General features: G+C 35.7%; 1 protein-coding gene across 1 annotated transcript in view; it reads right to left on the bottom strand.

The window, feature by feature from the left end:
* DPH6 (diphthamine biosynthesis 6) overlaps positions 1 to 21286 on the bottom strand; it is a 222895-nt gene that overhangs the window by 143245 nt on the left and 58364 nt on the right. Inside the window, 2 exon segments of the mRNA XM_086613920.1 lie at positions 6474 to 6568; positions 15562 to 15623. Coding sequence (XP_086470046.1) covers positions 6474 to 6568; positions 15562 to 15623 — 157 coding nt within the window.

Below are 21286 nucleotides of genomic sequence, written 5' to 3'. Positions count from 1 at the left end.
ACTAGACACAACTTTTTAATGCCAAATGTGTTCGTAACAACGATAAACTTCCTGTGTGCTGATTCAAATTAGTTAATTTTAGTTTTCATTTGTACAGACACAATCTGTCACACTTTGATTCACAAGAGGCAGTATCTGTTATATCCATCTGCATAGTTTTCCTACTTAAGAAAAAGGTAGCTTTAGGAAGCAAACATCAGAAGGTGAGAAACTCAAAGAAAACACAAGAGAATCTCAGATGCAGTAAATATGGAAATTGTTATAAGTAAGGCTAAGGAAACACAGATAATTTTCTTGAAATCACAGCGCCCTTGATACCTTTACAGTATTCAATGAGATGAGATAAATAGATTTCTAGTAATGCCACATAAAATTCATGCAAATTGGAAACAGTTGAAGTCTTGGCTAGATTCCACTGACTTAATGAAAGTGTAAAATTAACAGAAATATCTGTTCTATAAAATGTGTTTTGGGATTTAAAAAAATAATAATAAAAATAAAAAATTAAAATTTAAATTTAAAAAATTTATTTTAATTTTTTTTTTTAATTTCTAAGATAATCATCATAACTTATACTGCACAGTAATGATAAATAAAGCTTTAGCATAAGAAGCTCCACTTCCCTTTTCACATACTTTTAAAGTAATTTGATAAATAAGCCGACAGCTTCATTCTTGAGAGTTATTATCAAGATTTTTTATGATTAAAATATCACTTATTCCTTTAAGAGATCTTAAAGATGGTCCCTTAAGGTTAAAGTCATTCTTTTCAAATGATCATGATGTCTTCTAATTCTAACTGGAATAGGTAAAAAATAACTTTGGAAATCTTTAGTAATAGGAATATATATTCAGAAATAATGAAAAACAGACATCAAGACTCCAGTAGCACCTGGTACCTGGATGTCCTCAGTGTCTGAGGATATTCTCAACAAACATTTCTTGCTTGCTGTTCAAGTCCTATATGGGGAAGTCTGGTACTTTTCAGTGATGCATTAACTACTTAAAACTAAATTAACAGAAAACATATCAGAAAGGAAAAAACAAAATTTAGGGTTATTAAATGTACGTGTCTGTTGAATTTAAAGAACACCTAGTAACTTTAAAACATATATTTAACTCCAAAGTAAAAGAAGCAGTTCTACTTGTATCCCTGTATGTTCCAATTCACTACTACATCAGAACAGATGCTATGCAGTGATGCCTATGCTGTCAGTAACTTTACAATTTTTGAGTACTTATTTGTTGCTCAAAAAGTATGGCAAATATTAAGAGATCACAAGTATTTATTCTTTGTATGAAGTACATTCCTATGACATGCAGATACCACATGGGTATTTCATGAGACCATAACAGATATCTAGTTTAACATGTCAATATTTCTCAGCCAATGGGACACAATAGGTGGACTATGTGGTGCTTAAAATAGTGTTACAATACATATCAAGAGAAAATATTTTATTCTAACTACTTCATTTTCTGTGAGCCTCTCCAAACATATATCATTGTTCTAACTGGTAAAATTTACAGTCTTCTTCAATAGTAAACGCAATGACTAGGTGGAGAGCAGAACAGTTTCGTTTGCACCCAATGGCGAGTCAACAATTACAAAAAGTAGGAAATCCTGAACTTACATGTCATGTCCAGCTTAGGATATAGTAAAAAAAAAAACAAAACCAAACCAACAATTCAAAACCACATGAAAAGCAGAGATCTAAAATGAAAAACAGAGATTTGAGAGACTCTGATAACTATATAAAGGCCATTTCATTCTGAAAGTCTGAATTTTGAGTAGGAACATGACTATACAATGTGATTCATGTTTGGTTATGACAGAAACACAGGAATCTGCTTGAGGAACGTTTTCAGAAGACGTTGGAAAACAATGAAGAATGGTTGAAAAATCATCCTAATTATCTATTTTTTGAAATCATAATCATCTGATCTCTCAAGTCTCCTTGAATATGTAGGAAATATCTGATAATTTTTAAACACTCAGTATCATTTTCACAGGACAAATACGACAAGTTAGAGCAAGTCTGGGAGTACAATCAATGTTCTGAGTACATTATTATCTTTTCACGTTTACAGATTTGCTTTTAACTCCAAACCTAGAATTACAAACCTAAACACAGAGCTAATGGTAAGGTATATAAATGCAAAATTATACTTCCCCAATACTTCAAATATGCCAATTTAGCTGAAAAAAAACCCAAACAAGTCTGTGCTCCATAAATATAAATGGGCCTTTATCGTAAGAGTAGATATTAGATGGCATTCACATAGATGAGAAATACATCTTTATGATTTGAAGAGGTGTCAATCAATTGCACTCTAAATACCATGTAAGAAGGACAGGAAATGCTTGGTACCTCTCAAATAGTGAGCATAACATAGCTGACAATTGGATTACAACAGTCTACCTGGGAAAACCAGAAAAAAACCCCACCTAACTCTTGGCTGAGTATTATGATTGTTAAGATCTTGCTTTCACCGCTAAACCTTGTTTATTTTCAAATATTTCAATCAATATACCATGCTTCCTTTGTGAGGCATATTTTTTAATGAAGATTGAGAAGAATGGCAAAAATTCAATTTAAAATGAAAAAGCACAATTCATCATATAGTCTTATATTAAAGAGACTCTCTCTTCTCCATAATGATTAACACATCAAGGCTATATTTTTCTTATCCTAAACTAGCAGATTTCCTTCTTTTTCAATGGATATACTGTAGAAACATATTTTGTCGCAAGTTTCACATGACAAAAACATTGACCAGTGAAAACACCATGTCAAAGTAGTGTTATTAATGACAGGTGTACTAAATTTTCTCCTGCTGTATTGGGTTTATGTGGCAAGGTTTTGGTAGCAGCAGGCACGCTGCAGGGGTGGCCTCTGCAAGAGGAGACCAGGGGCTGCTGAGCCCATCAGCAACACTGGTGGTGCCTCTGCAATAATATATTTTTAAAAGGGTAAAAATGCTGTGCAGCATCTGTGAGAGCAGTGACAAAAATGTGAGAGAAACAGCCCCGCAGACACCAAGGTCAGTGAAGAAGGAGTAAGAGGAGATGTTCCAAGTGCCAGAGCAGAGGTTCCATGCAGCCTGTGGAAAAGACCATGGTGAAGCAGCCCATGCAGGATCACATTAGAGCAGATATCCACACTGCAGCCTGTGGAGGACCCCATGACAGACCAGGCTCCTGGCAGGAACTGTGGCCAGTGGAGAGGAGACCATGCAGGAGCAGGTTTTCTGACAAGAACTGTGACACCGTGGGGGATCCAGCTGAAGCAGTCTGTTCCTGAAGAACTGTATTCCATGGAAAGGACTCGCGGTGGAATAGTTCTTAAAGAACTGCCCTGCGTGAAATACCTACACTGGAGCAGTTCGTGAAGGAGTGTAGCCCATGGAACAGACCCAAGCATGAGCAGGGGAAAAGTGTGAATAGGAAGGAGCTGCAGAGATACATTGATATAAACTGACCACAAAACCCATTCTGATCTCCATTGCCCTTCTCATTGGGGAGGATGTAGAAGAGTCAGGAACAACGGAGTGAAGTTAAGCCTTGGAAGGTAGGGAGAGAAGATGTTTTTGTTGTCTTTGTTTCTCACTGTTTTACTCTATTTTTTTAATTGGCAATAAATTAAATTAATTTTCCCTAGTTGAGTCTGGTTTGTCCATGACAGTAATTGGTAAACCATCACTCTGTCCTTATCTTGACCTATAAGCTTTTTCATTTTATTTTCTTCCCCTGTCTTGCTGAGGAGGAGGAGTGAAAGCAGCTTGGTGGGCATCTGGCAGCCAGCTAAGGTTAATCCATCACACTTGTTTTGTAGGCAAAAGTAATCTTCAATGTCTTCCTCAGAAATTTTCCCTAGGAAGACATCTTGGAGGAATTCAGGAACTTAAGGACCTTGAAAATCCTGACAGGTTTTAACCTCTAAATTGTAATTCTTACTCCTCCATTTAAGCTTCGAAACTTGTATCAGTATGTGTATCAGAACCATGGCTATCTAAACATTTGGAAACTATACTAGCATAGTTAACAACGTAATTACAAACTCTGTTTAGATTCAGTGTGTGTGAAAAGTAAGAATGAAAAGTACAAAATAAATAAACTTGTAACTTATTTAATGACAAAGAAACTACAAAATATTTTTCTTTAGAAGTTCATAAAGTAATAGATTTAACATGAATGGCCCCTCAAAAAGCATGTCTTTATGATATGAATAATGTAAGAGCTAAGTAGGACTAATCAAGCCAGAGACAAACACTGCCAGTGTAGCTATTCAGTTTCCATTACAGAAACGTATATTTAGAACTAGTGGAATAACTGTTTAACAGTCTGCTCTGCCATATAGTTATTATTAAATACCCACTGATTTACAAATTTGTCTCTTCCTGTATTTTTTGTGCATTTATTGTAAACTTTTATTATTACTTGGAGTGTCACCAACAGATATAAAGACAACTTAGCCGGACCACCTCTGTTTTAGCTTTCCCTAATTGCCTGAATAGTCATTAAACAACTGATAGCCAGAAATACATGTAGAATATCTTATAAGATATTCCTATTTAAACTGGTATTTGGCTGATCCTGAACCAAGGGAACAATGTACTCTCCTAAAAATGTTCCTCAAATTCTACACATGCAAAAAAATTAATAAAAAAATCTAATAATTTCCACACTTCACCAACCAAGAATTTCTCATGGGATTTGACATAGTTTTCTCCAATCTGTTGTATCTATGCAAAGAGAGCTTTGAAAAAGAGTACTGAGAAATTATGCATCCAATTCCAATGAACTCCCAGATTTAATCTGTAACATAAGAAACTTCAAAATAAATAGAAAGAATGTAAATAATCAGCCAAAGACATTTAAGTGCAAAAACTGATACAAGCACATTTAATCTCTCAGTTAAAATCTAGCTATCCTTCTTCTGAAGTATACTTTTTGTTGCAAGTTTGCAATAGAAATGCTGAATAGGCTACATTTATCTGGTAACGGGTAGTATTACTCTAAATGACAGTTTCACAAAATTCTGCCTCTGACACCTACTGGAATTGATAAGAATTTGTCAGCTTAACAGAAATCATATCAGACTTTAAATGCAAAAATTAATCGTACTCTAGCAATGATGTCACAGTATTTTCCTTTTTGCTAGAAAAGACTGAACTGATTCTATCTGAGGGCATATTGGAGAGTTTTGTCCTTTGTCCCCAAGTTTATTTGTGATAAAACGTATCCAAGCATCATACACATTTTATTCTAAATTCCTGCATAACTTTCCAACTCCTCCTAATCAGCAGATTGGCTCACAACCTACAGCTCCTACCTAGCACCTGGCTCCCCTCAAAGAATCTTCTCCAAGAGGCTCACTTTCTGGCCCATACATTCATAATTCCATCCATAAACTTAAATCCAGTTTAAAGATTCGACATTGTTACTTTCTGAACCTTCTTCTTACTAAAGAATTCCCTAGCTTTGCTGCATGGAGGTATCTCCAGACTCAAATTATCTACTTTTTTAGTTCACTTCAGAGGACATATCTTCCAGTCAACCAATAATTCAGCAGAGATCTGCCAGAGTAGCTGCCATCCCTTTTACCAGTTAGTCTATTGCTCTTCTTCTCCCAAATGCCATGCAATGAAACAAAGTTAATAGCTCTTGGTTCTCTGTTCTTTATATGGAGAGATTCCAATCTTAAAGAAAAATAAAACAAATAGACCCTCGCCATGAAAGCCTTAATCATGTCTATATGCTCCATAATCTCCTTCCCTAAGATGACTCAGTATCACCGACACATGATTACTATTCTGTTTACTTGGTTAAGAAAAGGAACAGCAGTCAAAATATCATACCCAAAGCAAGCAGACTTAGTTATTTAACAGACTAATAAGAAACTTGCATCAAAACACAAATATTTTCCATATCCCACTACTCAGATCTTAGCAATTTATGTCAAAGGAATAAACTACTCAATGCAAATGAGATGAATCCATACAAAGTTTGTATTTAAAATATCCTCTAATAATTGAAGAAAAATGTTTATCGTTATCATTCTAAGCTGCTAAACTTAAAACATACACACACATACACACAGTTAATGGAACCCACAGGCTACTGATGTGGCAGTTTATCAAATGTAGCTGTAATGAAAGATAAATATTACAGGCAATTCGCACTTCATGAAAGGATAAAAGTGTCAGTGTGTAGGTACCAGTTTTACTGCAGGCCATAATCAGCAAGTAAACGAAAGTGCAAATGTCTAAAAAGTTTATAGCCCTCTATGAAGGCCTCGTCTTGTCATGTATTGATTTAGGTTTTCAGAGGACTTTGCCAGTGTTAAACAAAGTGAGTGTTTGTGAACTTAGAGGACATGTTTTACCTCTGCCAACAAAAGTTGCCTCAAGCTAAATGTGAATATGTTCCCATTGCTTTAATATAAGGAAATGGAAAAAACTGTTCCTTACACAACTATTTTCTTCTTAAATAGAGGGCAGTCCAGAGTGAATGTTTCATATTCTCCACCTTCTCCGCAAACATGGACTCCATATTTCTCAGAAAGCTAACACAAAAGGGAAATTAAAATACATAAGTATTACATTAAAGCAGCCTATTAAGTATATTTTGCTGAAAATTTCAGTGCGTACTTTCTAAAAGACTACTCGTTAAAAGGCTAAAAACCCCCAAATATCATACAGAGGGTTCTTTTTTTCTTTGTTTGTATATTATAGTGACCTAAAAAGTACTAATGTGTTATATTTTAGGTAGAACTGGCACTGTAACATTCAGATAAACAAATGAATTCCTAATCCTTCTTCCTCAGTGGACATGAAAGGTTGTTCAGACTCCCGTATTTGTTTATCTTTCTTTAGCATAGAGAGTCCACTTCTGTGAGAAATTTATACTTAAATCAACACAAGTAGCACTTCACATAGCAGTATACAATGAACACAACTGGTTCAACAATTGCATTTTATAGTTTGGTAAATACCCATTCTTTAGAAAAATTTTAACAAATAGAGAATGATTCTCCAATGAGAGAATCAACTCCATTGCTAACACTGATGTTACTTTTGGGAATATTTATTTAAACCGCTTTGTGCTTTCCCTTAGAGGAACAGATGTCCACCCATGATGCTTCTGCAGTCAAAGTAGCAATGCAGTTTTCCACATCATGTAGGACACAGAAAATGTCTGTCTGGAGGATAGAAAACTCCAAATCTGTCATTTGTCTATTTTTGGCAAGCATGAGACTAGGTTATTTATATGCTGTAGGTTCTATTTTTTGTATGGTTAACAGAATATTTGTGTAGCAAGTCTATTTGATATATTCAAATGATACTGTATTTTATTGTTGAAGCTGAACATGCAGTTTGTGTTACTTTCCAGTTTTCTTCCAAAGTTTTTGTTTTAAAACTTCAAAGAGTATTTACAACTTTAGCCATCATCTTAGCTAAAAAAAAAATAATTCGAAGTTAGATGTGAAAGAAGAAATACATGGAACTTGAAAGTTTTCATAAAATCAAAGACCACATTTTAAATTTAAAATCCAGATAGTTAAACAAAAGGCCTGAATCCTCTTCAGCCTTTATTTAGGAGAAAACTATAAATGCTCTGAAAAAGCAATACCTTGGTAATGCTCTGTGTGACCATTTAGTTGTCTGGTGATGTAAAATCTACAACTCTTTTGGAATATATATTAAACTATTTTTCAATGTCTTGTTATGAAAGAAATTTTTCATTTTTCCTTTCACATTTTCTTTTAAAGCAAAGGAGCAGAAGAAAACCTTTAATCAACCACTCATTAAAAAATTACATTCCTGACATAAAAAAGAACTCCATCTGTCAGCAATAGAAACAAGATTTCTATAGAACAAATACATCAAGAATAATTAATGTTGATGCAACGAGAATGGACAACAGATAAAACAATTAGTCAAAACCTTTTATTCTTCCACTCATTGCAGCTTCCACTGAAAAAAACCCTAAACGAAACTATTTAAAAAAATGAAAGAGAGAAAATTAGAAAAAAATCTTTCTAACTGTAACCTTTCCACATTGAATACAAGGTGTGACTGTTTACAAGTCATTTTCAAAATTGGTAGCTCTGCTTGTAACTATCAGCGGCTAGAATAATTATTGGCAATTAACATCAACTACTTGAAAATTGTGAGACTGTTTCCTATCTTTGTTGTGGGAAATCCTCATTTTCAATGTCACTGGCTTTGAGATCAGTCTTGACATCAATTATACAAGGTGCTAAAGGATTTTCAGTTGCCACTAATGTCAACAGGAACTGACAATATTCAGCAGCTCATAGAACAGATCCTTAATGTTCATTTAACAAAGTCAGCAATACTTTTAAAATGTCATCAATGACACCAGAACTTTGCCTTTTAGTCATTTAGAATATTAACATTTTTTGGAGACCAATTATTTTGTTTTGCAATGTTATGTTCATAGCCACAGGACAGCTTAGACTCTAATCTAAACATTACGATTGCTAAATTAGCCTTCTAGTTCAGATGAGCTAGAAAACAGCAAATTTACAAATTACACTTAACTAAAAGTGCAAGTTCAATTCAAAAGCCAAAAGAAATACGATGAAAATATCTTCTAGACTACACAAAATTCATCTTAGCTCAAATCCACAACAGGACACAAGGTATATAAATGATCAGCCCGAACATTGCCCGAAGAACAGTCTCTTCCTACCTCAGGAATGAAACACAAGGATTAAAGATGACGTTCTCATTTAAGTTTAGTAATCAAAGAGAAAAGATAAGAATTCAAGTACTTCCTATTTCAAGTGAAGACTTTGTTCCCAGACAGAAATTGTAACCCTTTGTAAATTCTCTATAATTACAGAAACGCTCTTTACATCACGAAGTATTCATCAACTTTTACGGCAAGCATACAGATGACTAAACATTTTCTTATTGTCTATTAGCAGAGACAGAAGTACAGCCAATATTACCATAATATGCATTTACCATTCTATTCATAAATTCTAAAGAGAGTGTGAGCAGCCCCTGAGATTTGGCAAGTTGCCAACTAATTCTTTAGGGTATAAAGCTAGGGCTCCTGGTATATAGGAAACAGCAGGACACGAGAGCAATTTAATAATTCAGCAATTATGTAGCAACTATTAGTCAATAATTAATCAAAGACCTATCATTTAGAAAAAAGTAATAATTCAAAAACTTTCCTTGCCACAATGCTCGTGTCCTCAGCTAGCAAAATTCACCCCTTATAAAAGTATGGGTTGCAGATCATCATTGCACTCGTAAGTTCAACTTTATGTAAAGTCAGAAAAAAATTGCAAAATTAAATCGAAGTTTTTCCCACTCAATACTCTACCATTTTTCTGCTGGTACAGCACCAGAATCACCTCACCTTTTTGTCAGTAATTATTATCATTTCTACTGCACACATAAACTAAAGTAAATCATAAGACTGAAAATTTAGGTAACAATGTATTCTTCCGAAGTTAAATAATTCAGTAGAGGAAATCAGGGCTGGGTTGTGGGTTTGGTTTTGTTTTTTTTTTTTCAGTTAACATTGACACTCATAATTCCTCAACCAGAGATTTTTCTAAAAAGAAAATTATTACTACATGCTTATTTCTTGTACATCCAAAGGACAAATTATAATAGGCACGTTACAGTAATACAAGTTGATTTTTATTTTATTGTCAGTTCCTTAAGGTAAACTTTTAGTATTAAAAGAAGTATGTAAGGTCCTAATTCCTGATCTGTAGCATCACAGAAGTTGAACTTCGTGAATATATGCTGAAATGTAAAGCAGGATATTTCCTACCAATCCCAAATGACTCATGTCATACAGGTTGTCATTCAATATCAAAGACCCTCTTATATTCAACATTGGCATTTTTCTGGGCACTAAACTAATGAAGATATAAACTGGTTTTCAACAAAACTGAAGGACATGGAGAACAATATTTAACTCATTCTAAACAGAACTGCAAAAATTCTCACAAACTTGCACACCAGACGAGGGAAAATGCTATAATGAAAAATCCTGCACTTAGCTCAATAAACAACTATGTAAATATCATCAGATGTCAATCTAGAACCCCAAAGAGAATCCCAAAAGAATAGGAAAAAGCATAAATTAGCAAAACCCATTAAATTTCAAAGAATTTCTTGTAAAATTTGAACGTACAGGTTATATAATACAACACAAATCAAAGATACAAGTGTACATAAAGCTGTGGTAGTTTTAGGAATGTGCAATGTTAAAAATGAATATATTATGCTGTTTGCTTTGGTATGGTCAGAATATTAAATTTTGTTTCCCCTCTTTACTGAAAACTGTGAACTCCTTGCTCTTACATTATGTCTACCAGAACTTCTGATGCTGAAGACTTCATTGGGTTCCAAAAGAGTGTTTTTCACTTCATAAACCTAAGCATTTCTCTTCAGTTTATAGTTAATGATTCGGGTTTATTATGCCTTAAAGTCAACTAAGTATCCAGTAAAAACAATTTATTTGTACTGACTTTGACTTTCATAGCATGCATATGCACAAGAAACAGCTACAAGAGTATCAGTCGTGCAGTCTCCCCTGCAATGGCCTGTCAACCATTTCCTAGTATGGACAGAATCCCTGAGTAGTTCTACACCTTAAGCTATGCAGTTGTTGCTGTGTTTATTGTTGTATCAATAAAAGATAAAACCTGCAAAGTGCGTTTTGAGAAGTATTAAACCACAGCAGTAAGAATTTCAGTGAAACCAAGTACGAAAGAATCACTCCAATTGAGTCATCAAACATCAGGAAGAATACATTTAATTCCCCAAAATACCAGGTACTTTTGTATTTCTTGGTTTATTACTTTCTTTTTAAAATGAATGATGGTGAAATCAAATGGAGAATACTTCTTAAACCTAATTTTAATCATACCCTACTAACATAACAAAAATTGCAATATTTATTGCTACAGTTTCAAAGAAAGTCTAAACTACTGATTGAACTGAGGTGAGTAGCTCCCCACCTGTAGCCCCACTGAAGATGCAGCCTGAATTTTGGTAACAGAAGCTTTCTGTGAACGCAAGGGCTGTACTTTACCCCTTCTGGTTTATTTAACTAGTCCCACATATACATTAATTAATCCAAATGTGACTGATCAGTATGGAATTGATATTACAGTAAAGTTGATGCTTCTGTTAAATCTCTTCCACAGTAAATTTTCCTTGTTTCATAATGTGATGCGTTTGTGTGGTGAGGTTTTGGTAGCAGGGGAGGGGCTGCAGAGATGGCCCCTCTAAGAAGCTGCAAGAAGCTTCCTCGGCTCCAAAATGGGGTGGGCCTGTCTCTGGCCTGGTTGGACCTGCCTTGGGCCAGGGCTGAGCCAATTCGCACCTCTGCGAATATCGTGCTTAAGAAGGGGACAAAGGAACCTGAGCCAGGCGACACCTGCAGTGAAGAGAGAGAGGAGGCGGAGGCTGGCACCCCTCCACCAGCCTCTCAGGCAGGCAGCTGCCTCTGCTGGGGCCACCACTGCTTGACTGGAGATGGCCGTGGAGACACCACTTGGAGAACTCTGAAGCACCTCGTTCCTGGGGCGCCCGCTGGGTGGAGTTTGCTCCTGCTGGGACTGCCGAGGTTTGTCAGGCCACTGGGCCTGGCACAGCTGCAGCAGAGAGAGGACTGAGGTCTGAGAGAAACAACTATGCAGACACCAAGGTCAGTGAAGATGGAGCGGAAGGAGGTGTGCTGGAGCTGAGACTTCCCTGCAGCCTGTGGAGAGAGAGCAGGCGGCCCCCCTGCAGCTCATGAGAGAAACAGTGGAGAAGAGATTCAACTGTAGCCTGTGGAGAACCTCACACTGGAGCACAGAGATGCTTGTGCCTAAGAGAGTTTTTAGATGATTGTGTGCATGGGAAGGACCCCTACACTGCTGAAGACTGACGGTGAAGCAGATATGCATCTGCAATCTGTGGGGGACTCCACGCCGGAGTGGGTGGCTGAGCCCTAAGCAGTCGTGACTTTATGGGAAAAGCCCACGCTGGAGCAGTCTGATGGGTAAGAATTGCATCCTGAGGGAAGACTCATGTTGGAGAAGTGGACTACTTCCCGTGAGGAGGAGCCCCACGTTGAGGCAGAAGAAGAGTGTAAGGAGTCCTCCTCCTTTAAGGAAGGAGCAGCAGAAACAATGTGTGATGAATTGACCTGCAGCCCCCACCATTCCTCGTCCCCCTGCACCGCTGGAGAAGGAGGTGGAACCAGGAAGAAGGGAGAGGGTGAGTGAAGGTGTTTTTAAGATCTGGCTTTGTTTCTTGTTATCCTCTCAATGAACTATCAACAAATGAGATTGATTTGTCCCCAAGAGGAGTCTGCTTTGCTGGGGGCCATGGTGGTGGGTGATCCCTCCCTGTTCTTATCTTGACCCTCAGGCCTTTTGTTACCTTTTTTTCCTCCCCACCCACCAAAGGGAAGGAGTGTGCGCGTGGCTGTGTGGCAGCTTAGCTGCTAGCTGGGCTAAACCACAACACATGATTACAAAGTTTTATCCTTCCTTAGCTGTCACTTACTAAGAGTCTAAGGAAACAGCTCTGACAAAGAGAAACATTCTTAAGTGATCTGCAGCAATAAACTGGGGGAGGAGCACTTAAATGTTTATTGTACTCTTAAACTATGTATTATTTACCCAGACTCCAAAGACTTTCCAGACAACCTTTCTGGGAATTTATCTATCAGTAGCCGTTTCTATCATACACACAGAACATGACTTCATGTGTCAGTAATACTGCTTTTCCACATAACATTACTCTCCTGCACTATACTCTCCATGCCAGTGGCAGAGTAGGTCTGTGACACAAACATGGAGTGTTTGCGGAGTGCCACCAAGACTCCAGTCCAGCGTGTTCGCACAGTGCAATGCCAATTTAGCAGTCAAGACAGAAGCAGTCTAACCACGTTCACAGGTGGTGAACGGAAACTTGCAGACTCTGGTTCTCAGTGCCGTATTAGCTGCGCCAAACAGCCCTGTTAATACAGCTTCCAATTCAAAGTTAGCTCAGTGTTCAATTAGACTGTATTACCTAATCCAAAAGCTCACCGACACTTGAAGTGGTAAACCTGTTCCCTCTTCCTTTTCCTGTAGAAATTCGATCTATACTTTTCAGAAAGGATAAATCCACTCCCTCTTCTACCTATTCTTGGATCTTACACATACCCCTAGATTTAACAACTATTTACTGTTTCAAATCTACCTTTATTATCACCCCATGAAATAAAACATCTGCTAATGACACAATATGAACAAGTATTTTACAATTAGTTAATGTATACTTATTTTTGTCTACTCTTGCTGTATATCTCTGCCACTGATTTTTAACCTGTACAACAAATATTAGGAAGATATTTATTTCCCCACTTCCCTTCTTTCCATTTTCTGGAGGAAGAGAAATACCTCTCCTTCCTACTTCTTGGTATTTTTGAATTGTTGGTGTAGTTGAGATGATCTAAAGATATAATTGAAGTAAGACTTACAAAAAAGAGATAATGAAGGGGATTTTTACATCAAAAATGGGTCAAGATTAAAGGGAGAGCAGGGACAGGGGAGATAGTAGTGAGGGTCTGCTACAGACCACCTGATCATGTCCAGATAGCTTTTGAATATCTCCAAGGAGGGAGGTTCCACAACCTCTCTGGGCAACCTGTGCCAGTGCTTAGTCATCATCACAGCAAAAAAAAAGTGGTTCCTGATGCTTAGAGGGAACTTCCTGTGTTTCACTTGGTGCCCATTGCCTTTGGTCATGTCACTGGGCCCCACTGAGAAGAGACTGCATTCAGCTCTGGAGTCCCCAACATAAGAAGGACATGGAGCTGCTGGAGCGAGTCCACAGGAGGGCCACGAAGATGATCCGAGGGCTGGAGCACCTCTGCTATGAAGACAGGCTGAGAGAGTTGGGGCTGTTCAGCCTGAAGAAGAGAAGGCTCCAGAGCGAGCCTATAGCAGCCTTCCAGTACTTAAAGGGGGCCTACAGGAAAGCTGGAGAGGGACTTTTTTAAAGGGCATATAGTGATAGGACAAGGGGCAATGGATTTAAACTGAAAGAGGGGAGATTTAGATTAGATATAAGGAAGAAATTTTTCACTCAGCAGGTGGTGAGGCACTGGAACAGGTTGTCCAGAGAAGCTGTATATGCCCCATCCCTGGAAGTGTTCAAGGCCAGGTTGGATGAGCCTTTAAGCAACCTGGTGTAGTGGAGGGTGTCCCTGCCCATGTCAGGGTGTTGGAACTAGATGATCTTTGAGGTCCCTTCCAACCCAAACCATTCCATGATTCTATGATCAATTCATTTATATAAGGGGGTGGAGAAAAGTTTTCTGGGCAGACTCTTCAGCTCTGAAGCAGAAGCAACAAACTTCAAGCTAAGAACAGGCCAACAATAATCTTGTCAACTAAGACTATTCGAATGTTATGAACCTTCATTCTTCCTTTTCAGCTTTGCCAAGTACGTTATCTATCCTTTTCTCTCCAGCCATGTAAACGGCTTAAAAAAATTAAGTTAAACTCAAGATACAATTCCTATTTAACTTCACTATCTTTCAGCAGCAAAAGAGATTTTTAAAGTCCTTAACAAACTCTGGTAAATTTTTCTTTCTCTTCTGCAAGTTTGCCATGCCCTTAATTGTTCCAGAAAAACCACTTATGAAGCCAGGCTGAACCGAAACTATCCAGATTAACGACAAAAACTATTTTTAGGAGATCATTTTGTGCAAATTTAGACAGCTTACACTGACAAAAGTTACAGCAAGACTCTCTTAATAGCCGAACATGCAAATAACTGTAGGTTTTTAACAGGCTCGAGGACAAGGAACTCTGCTAAACTGGCTTTGTCAGACAATATATGTAAACACACTTTCAGAGCTGTTATTCTTAAATTGCACTTAGATTGATGTTTGACGCTTCCACCTCAAACTCAAAGAAGATTCGTGGATAAAATCTGATCTTTTTTTTTCCTAGTTAAATAATTTTTCTTTAAATAAAACTATTAGCTCTGCCTACAAGTATTTTCCTGCCTTGAGGACTACATAACCCTTTACACAGAATTAAGTACATTCTCCAGAAAAAATCTCTTACTCCATTTTTGAAAGTCCCTACTTTATGCAATCTGACTGTGTAAAAAATGTTAGGAAGCCTTCAGATGGGGATATTTTTGGGGACGTTTAGTATCACCTATGATTTTGTCACTACCATTCCTTTCTGTGAAAGTCTCTGACTTGCAGGCAAGTATGTAGCTTTACTATACTGACACACGCGTTAGTGTTGCCTTAATACTGAGGCTTCTTGCCTTTAGTCTGTTTTAAAGACGCTGGCACCATTTGTGAACTAACTCCAGAAAGAACGTTTTTCATACTGAAAGTGCATATCAGAGGCTTATATTCTATGTATAAAGACAAGCCTTCGGTTGCCACCTAATTTTTGGAAGTAATTTTTGATTAAGTTAATTTTGCTGAATTTATGCCTATGTTACTTTTTAATTGCAATGTTACCTGTGTAAACATCCTTTAAGCAATACTCACCTCCAAAAGATAAGGCTCCATTTGATCCAGAGTTTTTCCTAGATGTTTATCTGGATCTAAACCTGCAAAAAAAATAAAAGTTTTAAACTATTTTTTATAAAGTACTGCAAAAAAAAAAAAGTTTTAAACTATTTTTTATAAAGTACTGTTCTGACATCAAGAAAGGCTTTTTTTTCTTTTATTTTTTAAATATAGCATGTCTTCCTTAGAAACTAGTCTCACTGTATCTAAAATAATTTCTTTCCTAAAGAAAACACTTATTCAGAATTTTCTCTTATCCGCTTTAAGCAACTGGTTTTCATGTTTATGGAAAAATAAGGCAAATTACTTTTCATTGCATGTCAACTGAAAAAGCTATTGTTTTCATCTCTTAAAAATTTCACTAACTAGTGAAGTAAACATGTAGGTCCATTTTAATAAATATACTACACAGAAATTACCTCTGAGTCATAAGTTACCTTTGTAGATATTTATTAAATTAAAATACAAGTTAACTTTTCATAGTTTCTGTAAATTACTGGAAGAGACACAGATGGATTTCCATAATAAGAACAATTTTGCTAAATCACATTCTGTGTGTGCAAGAAACACACAGAAAAAAAGGTAAGAATTAAAAAAGATGGAGATATAAAGAAAACTCAGACTTACAGAATGTCTGTAATGTTGTACCTTTTGATCCATCTGTATGATGTCCACATTTTGATTTATTTTTCTTGGTAAAAAAGCAAGCCCTATTAACATGTGATAACTCCTTTAACTTGCCCTTCTGTGTTCCTGTTGTAGCTTTCTGACTTCATGAGTTCTGCCAACTGATAGCTATTAAATGGTTACTTCTCAGGAATAAATCAAATAATTGGCAGAAATATGTACTGGGACAAAAAATATACAGGATCAACTGTTTCAAGAGTTGACATCTTCTTCAACCAAATAAATATCCTAGTTGGATTTGAGACCAAGTGGTCAAAAGGTCTTAACATACAAAGTAAATAAGAAATAAAAACAACAGTGACTTTTGAAAGTGAAGGAACACTGGAAAATTTCCAGTGATCACATTTTTTGCTACTCTTAATTATTGTGGTTTGGGTTTGGTTTTTTTACTGATCGCAATACTTGTCTATTTTTTCCTACTCTACTGCTTTATACAATAATGGGTATCATTAAAGAGCTGCCACCAGAATGACTCCATTTAGAAGCAATTTCTGAAGTATGCACCTTGCAAAGCACTTTAGATCACTGATGATGAAAGCTCTTATATAAATGTATGGTATACTACTATCTAAAGTCATTACTGAGTTCAAATAGCTGATATGCCTTTTAATTCTTACAATGATGGTCTTGATATATTTAAATTCCTGTGAAATTAAAACAAGCTAGAGTGAATGAGATCTCAAAACATTAATGAAGTTTTTAAATATTTCATTAAAGCACATTAAAAATTCCCTTACTATCTAGAGGAATACTTTAAAAACTGCTTAATAACTAAAATGAAAGAGGAATTAGTTTTTTCCTCCCTCTATTCTTTTTTGGGATTGGTTTATTGCTTTTTATTAACAGACTAAAAAATGTGTGTTGCTAGATATAAGATAGTGATAATTTATGCTTATGGAAATTATTTTGAAATATCTTAATTTCATTTCAATAGTTACAACGATTCTGGTGATGTCTTCCAACTTACACCAGCTTAGCATTATGTCTTTGATTTTTTAATGGGACAGGTATTGGTCTAAACAAGTATTTTAAATGAATAATAACAAGTACAGTAATACAAATAATACAGTACCCATTTCACACATTTACATTAAGAATCTTCATTAGCATCATTACTTTTCTAAGAAAAGCAACTCCTCTCCTTGATAAAAACAGATTGGTTTCCTTTAAGTTTAAACCAAGAGATACAACGCAAACATGTGAGAAGGGAAAAAGAACCAGACACAGGAACATATTATTTCTTTCACAACTTCTCTTTGATATTCAGAAGGATATATCTACTGTTCTGCCCCCTAATGAACATAACACAATAATTTAAAAGAAACTATTATACAGATAGTACACAAAATACAAATAAATTGCCTATGTATACACTATGAGAAAACTCTTTAGTAATATCCCACACCTACATGAAAATCTGTGAAAGTGTAATGTACTCTTTCTGTTTCTTAGTAGAATTCTATTTTTGGATAGCTTGTCTTTCTTTCAAAAAATATTATTCCCTTCAGTTTCCAGTAAGTTTGAATTATGAGTGAACAGAGACCATCTGCTAAAGGCATCAAGAACCAATGTAACCTGTAATTTGCAGAACCAGTAATCCACATCTCAAATCTCTAATGGTATGAATGTACACATGAAGCTCTATGTTTACGGCAACTATCAGTATAATATATCTATAACCATACTTAAAAAACAGTTAATATAAATCTACATTTATATTTGATAGTTTTTCTTTAAACAAAGGAGTAGACTGATTCAGATTCTTAAAATAACTTAGGCTAAAAAGAAAAACAATATATTGTAAATTATTAGTACATTTCATTTAACTACATCCTCCATATTTTTCCTCCATGAAACTAGGTGAAGAAACCCGGATGAGTGGATAAACCAACAACAAGGCCCAGGTCCTGGATGACTGTATGTAGAATTAAGAAATTAATTAGGAAGGAAACTATAATTTGCAGCACTGACATCTATTTTACTTAACTTGCATGTATCAATGGGAAGCAATTACAATTCAATTAAAATATTCACTTTTATTACTTTACTGACTGACCTTGAAGTTAATGCCTGTTTCATTTAATTGCATCATCTATGAATAAATGTTAACCCTAGAATGTTATGCCCCATTATTTTCAATGCATTTTTAACTCCCCAACTGAACTACATCAGTCAATTTATTATGTGCCATCAAGAAAGCAAGCGGGGCTTTATTTCTTTGAGATAGACCAGTACAGGACAAAAGAAACATCTTGAAAGATTTAATAATGCTGTTTTTAACAGAGCTCAGTAAAACAAATTGTGTCCTAACCTCCAGTTTTGTGGCCTAGTTTTCCTGTAAAATCAGTATGTGACAGCATAAATGGTATAATCACTTCCAAGTAATTTCTACTCCATCTGTAATTCCTGATAAATTCCCTGACAGGGGTAGAACTCCTTCCTGCAGAAGTAACAGTGGTTGCAGAGCCCTCTTACGCACAGCCACAAGACAAGTGCTGTAGAGAACTGCAGCAATGTCAAACGACATACGCAGAAATTCAGGGCTTTGTTCTGTAGTGAAAAAAAATGTACCAAACAACATTACTAAAAGGCATTTCACTAGTATTAAGCATGTTAGCATTAAGTTATGCAAAAGAATCACATTTTAAATGGTTCACTTTGTAGATATGTATTAGTGTAGCATAAAGCTCTCACCTGAGGGGTAACTACCTGATATTACTTGCATCTATCAAGACGATTAGAAAATCTAGTTCCATTTTCATGGCATTACATTCAGCTAATAAAATCTACATTCTAAAGCCTCATCTTACTAACAAGAACATGTTTTATACATGTTCAGAATTTTTAAATAGTCTTGATTTTTAAGAAAGTCTTTTATATTAAAAAATTTATATTTTTACCCCTTAGTAAAATGCTGAACAAATAAAAATAAATCATAATTAGGGGTTTTAAAAAATGGTGGTACATCAAGTTCTTCCAAAAACTACACTGAACCAAACTCTAACTCATAATACAGGAACACATTGGGAAAGAATCACTATCACACACACACACCAATAAAATATAAGTTAACTGCTATCTTTTGACAATATTGGGAAAAATCCCTGTCCTTTCCTGGCTAGCCAACCTTACCATTCAAAAAGTACACTTTGTCACTTTGTTCCTCTATGAGTTCTGCCACAGAATAACGCTAAAAACAAATATCCAAAGTCACCATCTATTATCAATCTTCTTCAAATTTCATATACATAGAATTCGCATAGATTTTTGGAGAAAAAAAACGGAGCTTGTTTTAAAGTCACAGCAACTTAAAGTTCCCTTCTTTTTCCTGACTTCTTAAGAAATATCATTGAGAAGATTAGTAACTGCCATCATTATGGATGTCAGGGACCGAGACATAACGTCTGATGATGGAGGGCACTGTAATGCACAATAAGGTTTCTGGAAAGATCCTAGTTAGCTAATTCACCAAAAGCAGAATTATTTAGAACTTTAGTAGGAAAAGAGGTAATGAAAGACCTAAGTTTCTGGAACTAAAAATAGTCTCTCTTTTCAATTTCTTTTTTTGGGATGAAAACAGAGTTAACAAGGAGGTGATGGTGCCTTTAAGGTACAGAAGTATGGAGAGACAGCAAATGAGTATAAAGGATAGATGCCATCATCTATCTTAGAATTGGAACAGAGAAGATAGGACTATTTTTGAAGGTAAAATCCTCTACTTTAAATGTGTCTCCTTTTATTTCACTGATTTTCATGAAGCAGGATTAAGCACTATTCTTTAAATCATGCAGAATCGAAGAGTATGTTTCGGATAGCACAGGAAAAGTTCATACAAAAAGCATTAGTTGGTAAACCAGGCTTACTCTGCAGGAATGCAGGACCGTCAGATACCCTTCAAGATGTAGGAGTGCACTTGCCACAGAGATAGTAATGCACTGTAAATCTATACCTTAAATTGCCTTGAGGTAAATTATTCCTGCTGTCATATTTAGCTTTCATTACCGCAAAGAGTTGAGAAGTGAACTTTTTGTCTGGTAGCATAACTCAACAGGTTCATAGCTGATTCTTAACTTCCTCATAACTTTCACACATGAAAGGCTGCATAACAATGGTGAACTGGATGGATTCCTTGAACTTCCTTTTCCAAACTATAAAAAAAAATTGTAAAAGTTGCTTAATTTTCATATAAAGATGAAGGGAAGTGTAATATATAGTGACTATCGCCCCACCTGTATAAGATTTGAGGTGAATATACTTTTAATTTATTGCATGAAAGAGCAAAACACATGCAACTTGATTATGTGTCTACTTTTTTTTTCTATTTTCCTTTTTTTCTTTTTTGTATGGGCTACTTTATCCAGTCTGGGAATAGTACAGGGATGGAACGTGAAGATATTGTAACTCTTTTCAAGCTAAGTCATAATGTTGTAAGACATTAATCCCAAGGTTGCTCTATTGTGTTTCCAGTGCTGTTTATTTAGGATCACAGTTTATTTTCTTTCTCAGAAGTTCATCAAATATTTTCTAAAGTAGGTTAGTCTGATGTCATCAAATTTTAGAATTCTAAGAGGTAAAAGGCTCTAAAACTCTTCATACCAGCAATGTTAATTTTATCTGTAATCTCTTGTGATTTTTTTTTTTTTTTAACATCAAAGTTATTTGTGTTCTAGTTACATCTAGGATTCAAAGCAAGTTGCTAAGTTAGCTCTGCCATTTCAGGAACAAAAACCTCAATAAGTCTTTGAAGAAATTTTGTATTGTTTCATCAAATAATGAGGCAGTATTTTCACACACATACTTTTAAAACTCTAAAATGTTCATAGTTTAAAAAGAGATTGTGGAAGAATTGTTTAATAATAGCATTAAACTGCTTTAATCAAATCCAAGACTCTATACAGCAAACAGTTCAGCTCATTGAAAACTGACCCCAGTCAATTTTCTCTTAGGACTTTCAACAGACTTCAGAGACTTAAAAGTTATTATAGGTTCAGTTCATACAGCCACACATGTATGACTT

The sequence above is a fragment of the Tauraco erythrolophus genome, chromosome 6 (genome assembly GCF_009769465.1).
Source record: "Tauraco erythrolophus isolate bTauEry1 chromosome 6, bTauEry1.pri, whole genome shotgun sequence".
Classification (NCBI taxonomy): domain Eukaryota; kingdom Metazoa; phylum Chordata; class Aves; order Musophagiformes; family Musophagidae; genus Tauraco; species Tauraco erythrolophus.
This window is presented reverse-complemented; position numbering and strand designations above follow the sequence as displayed.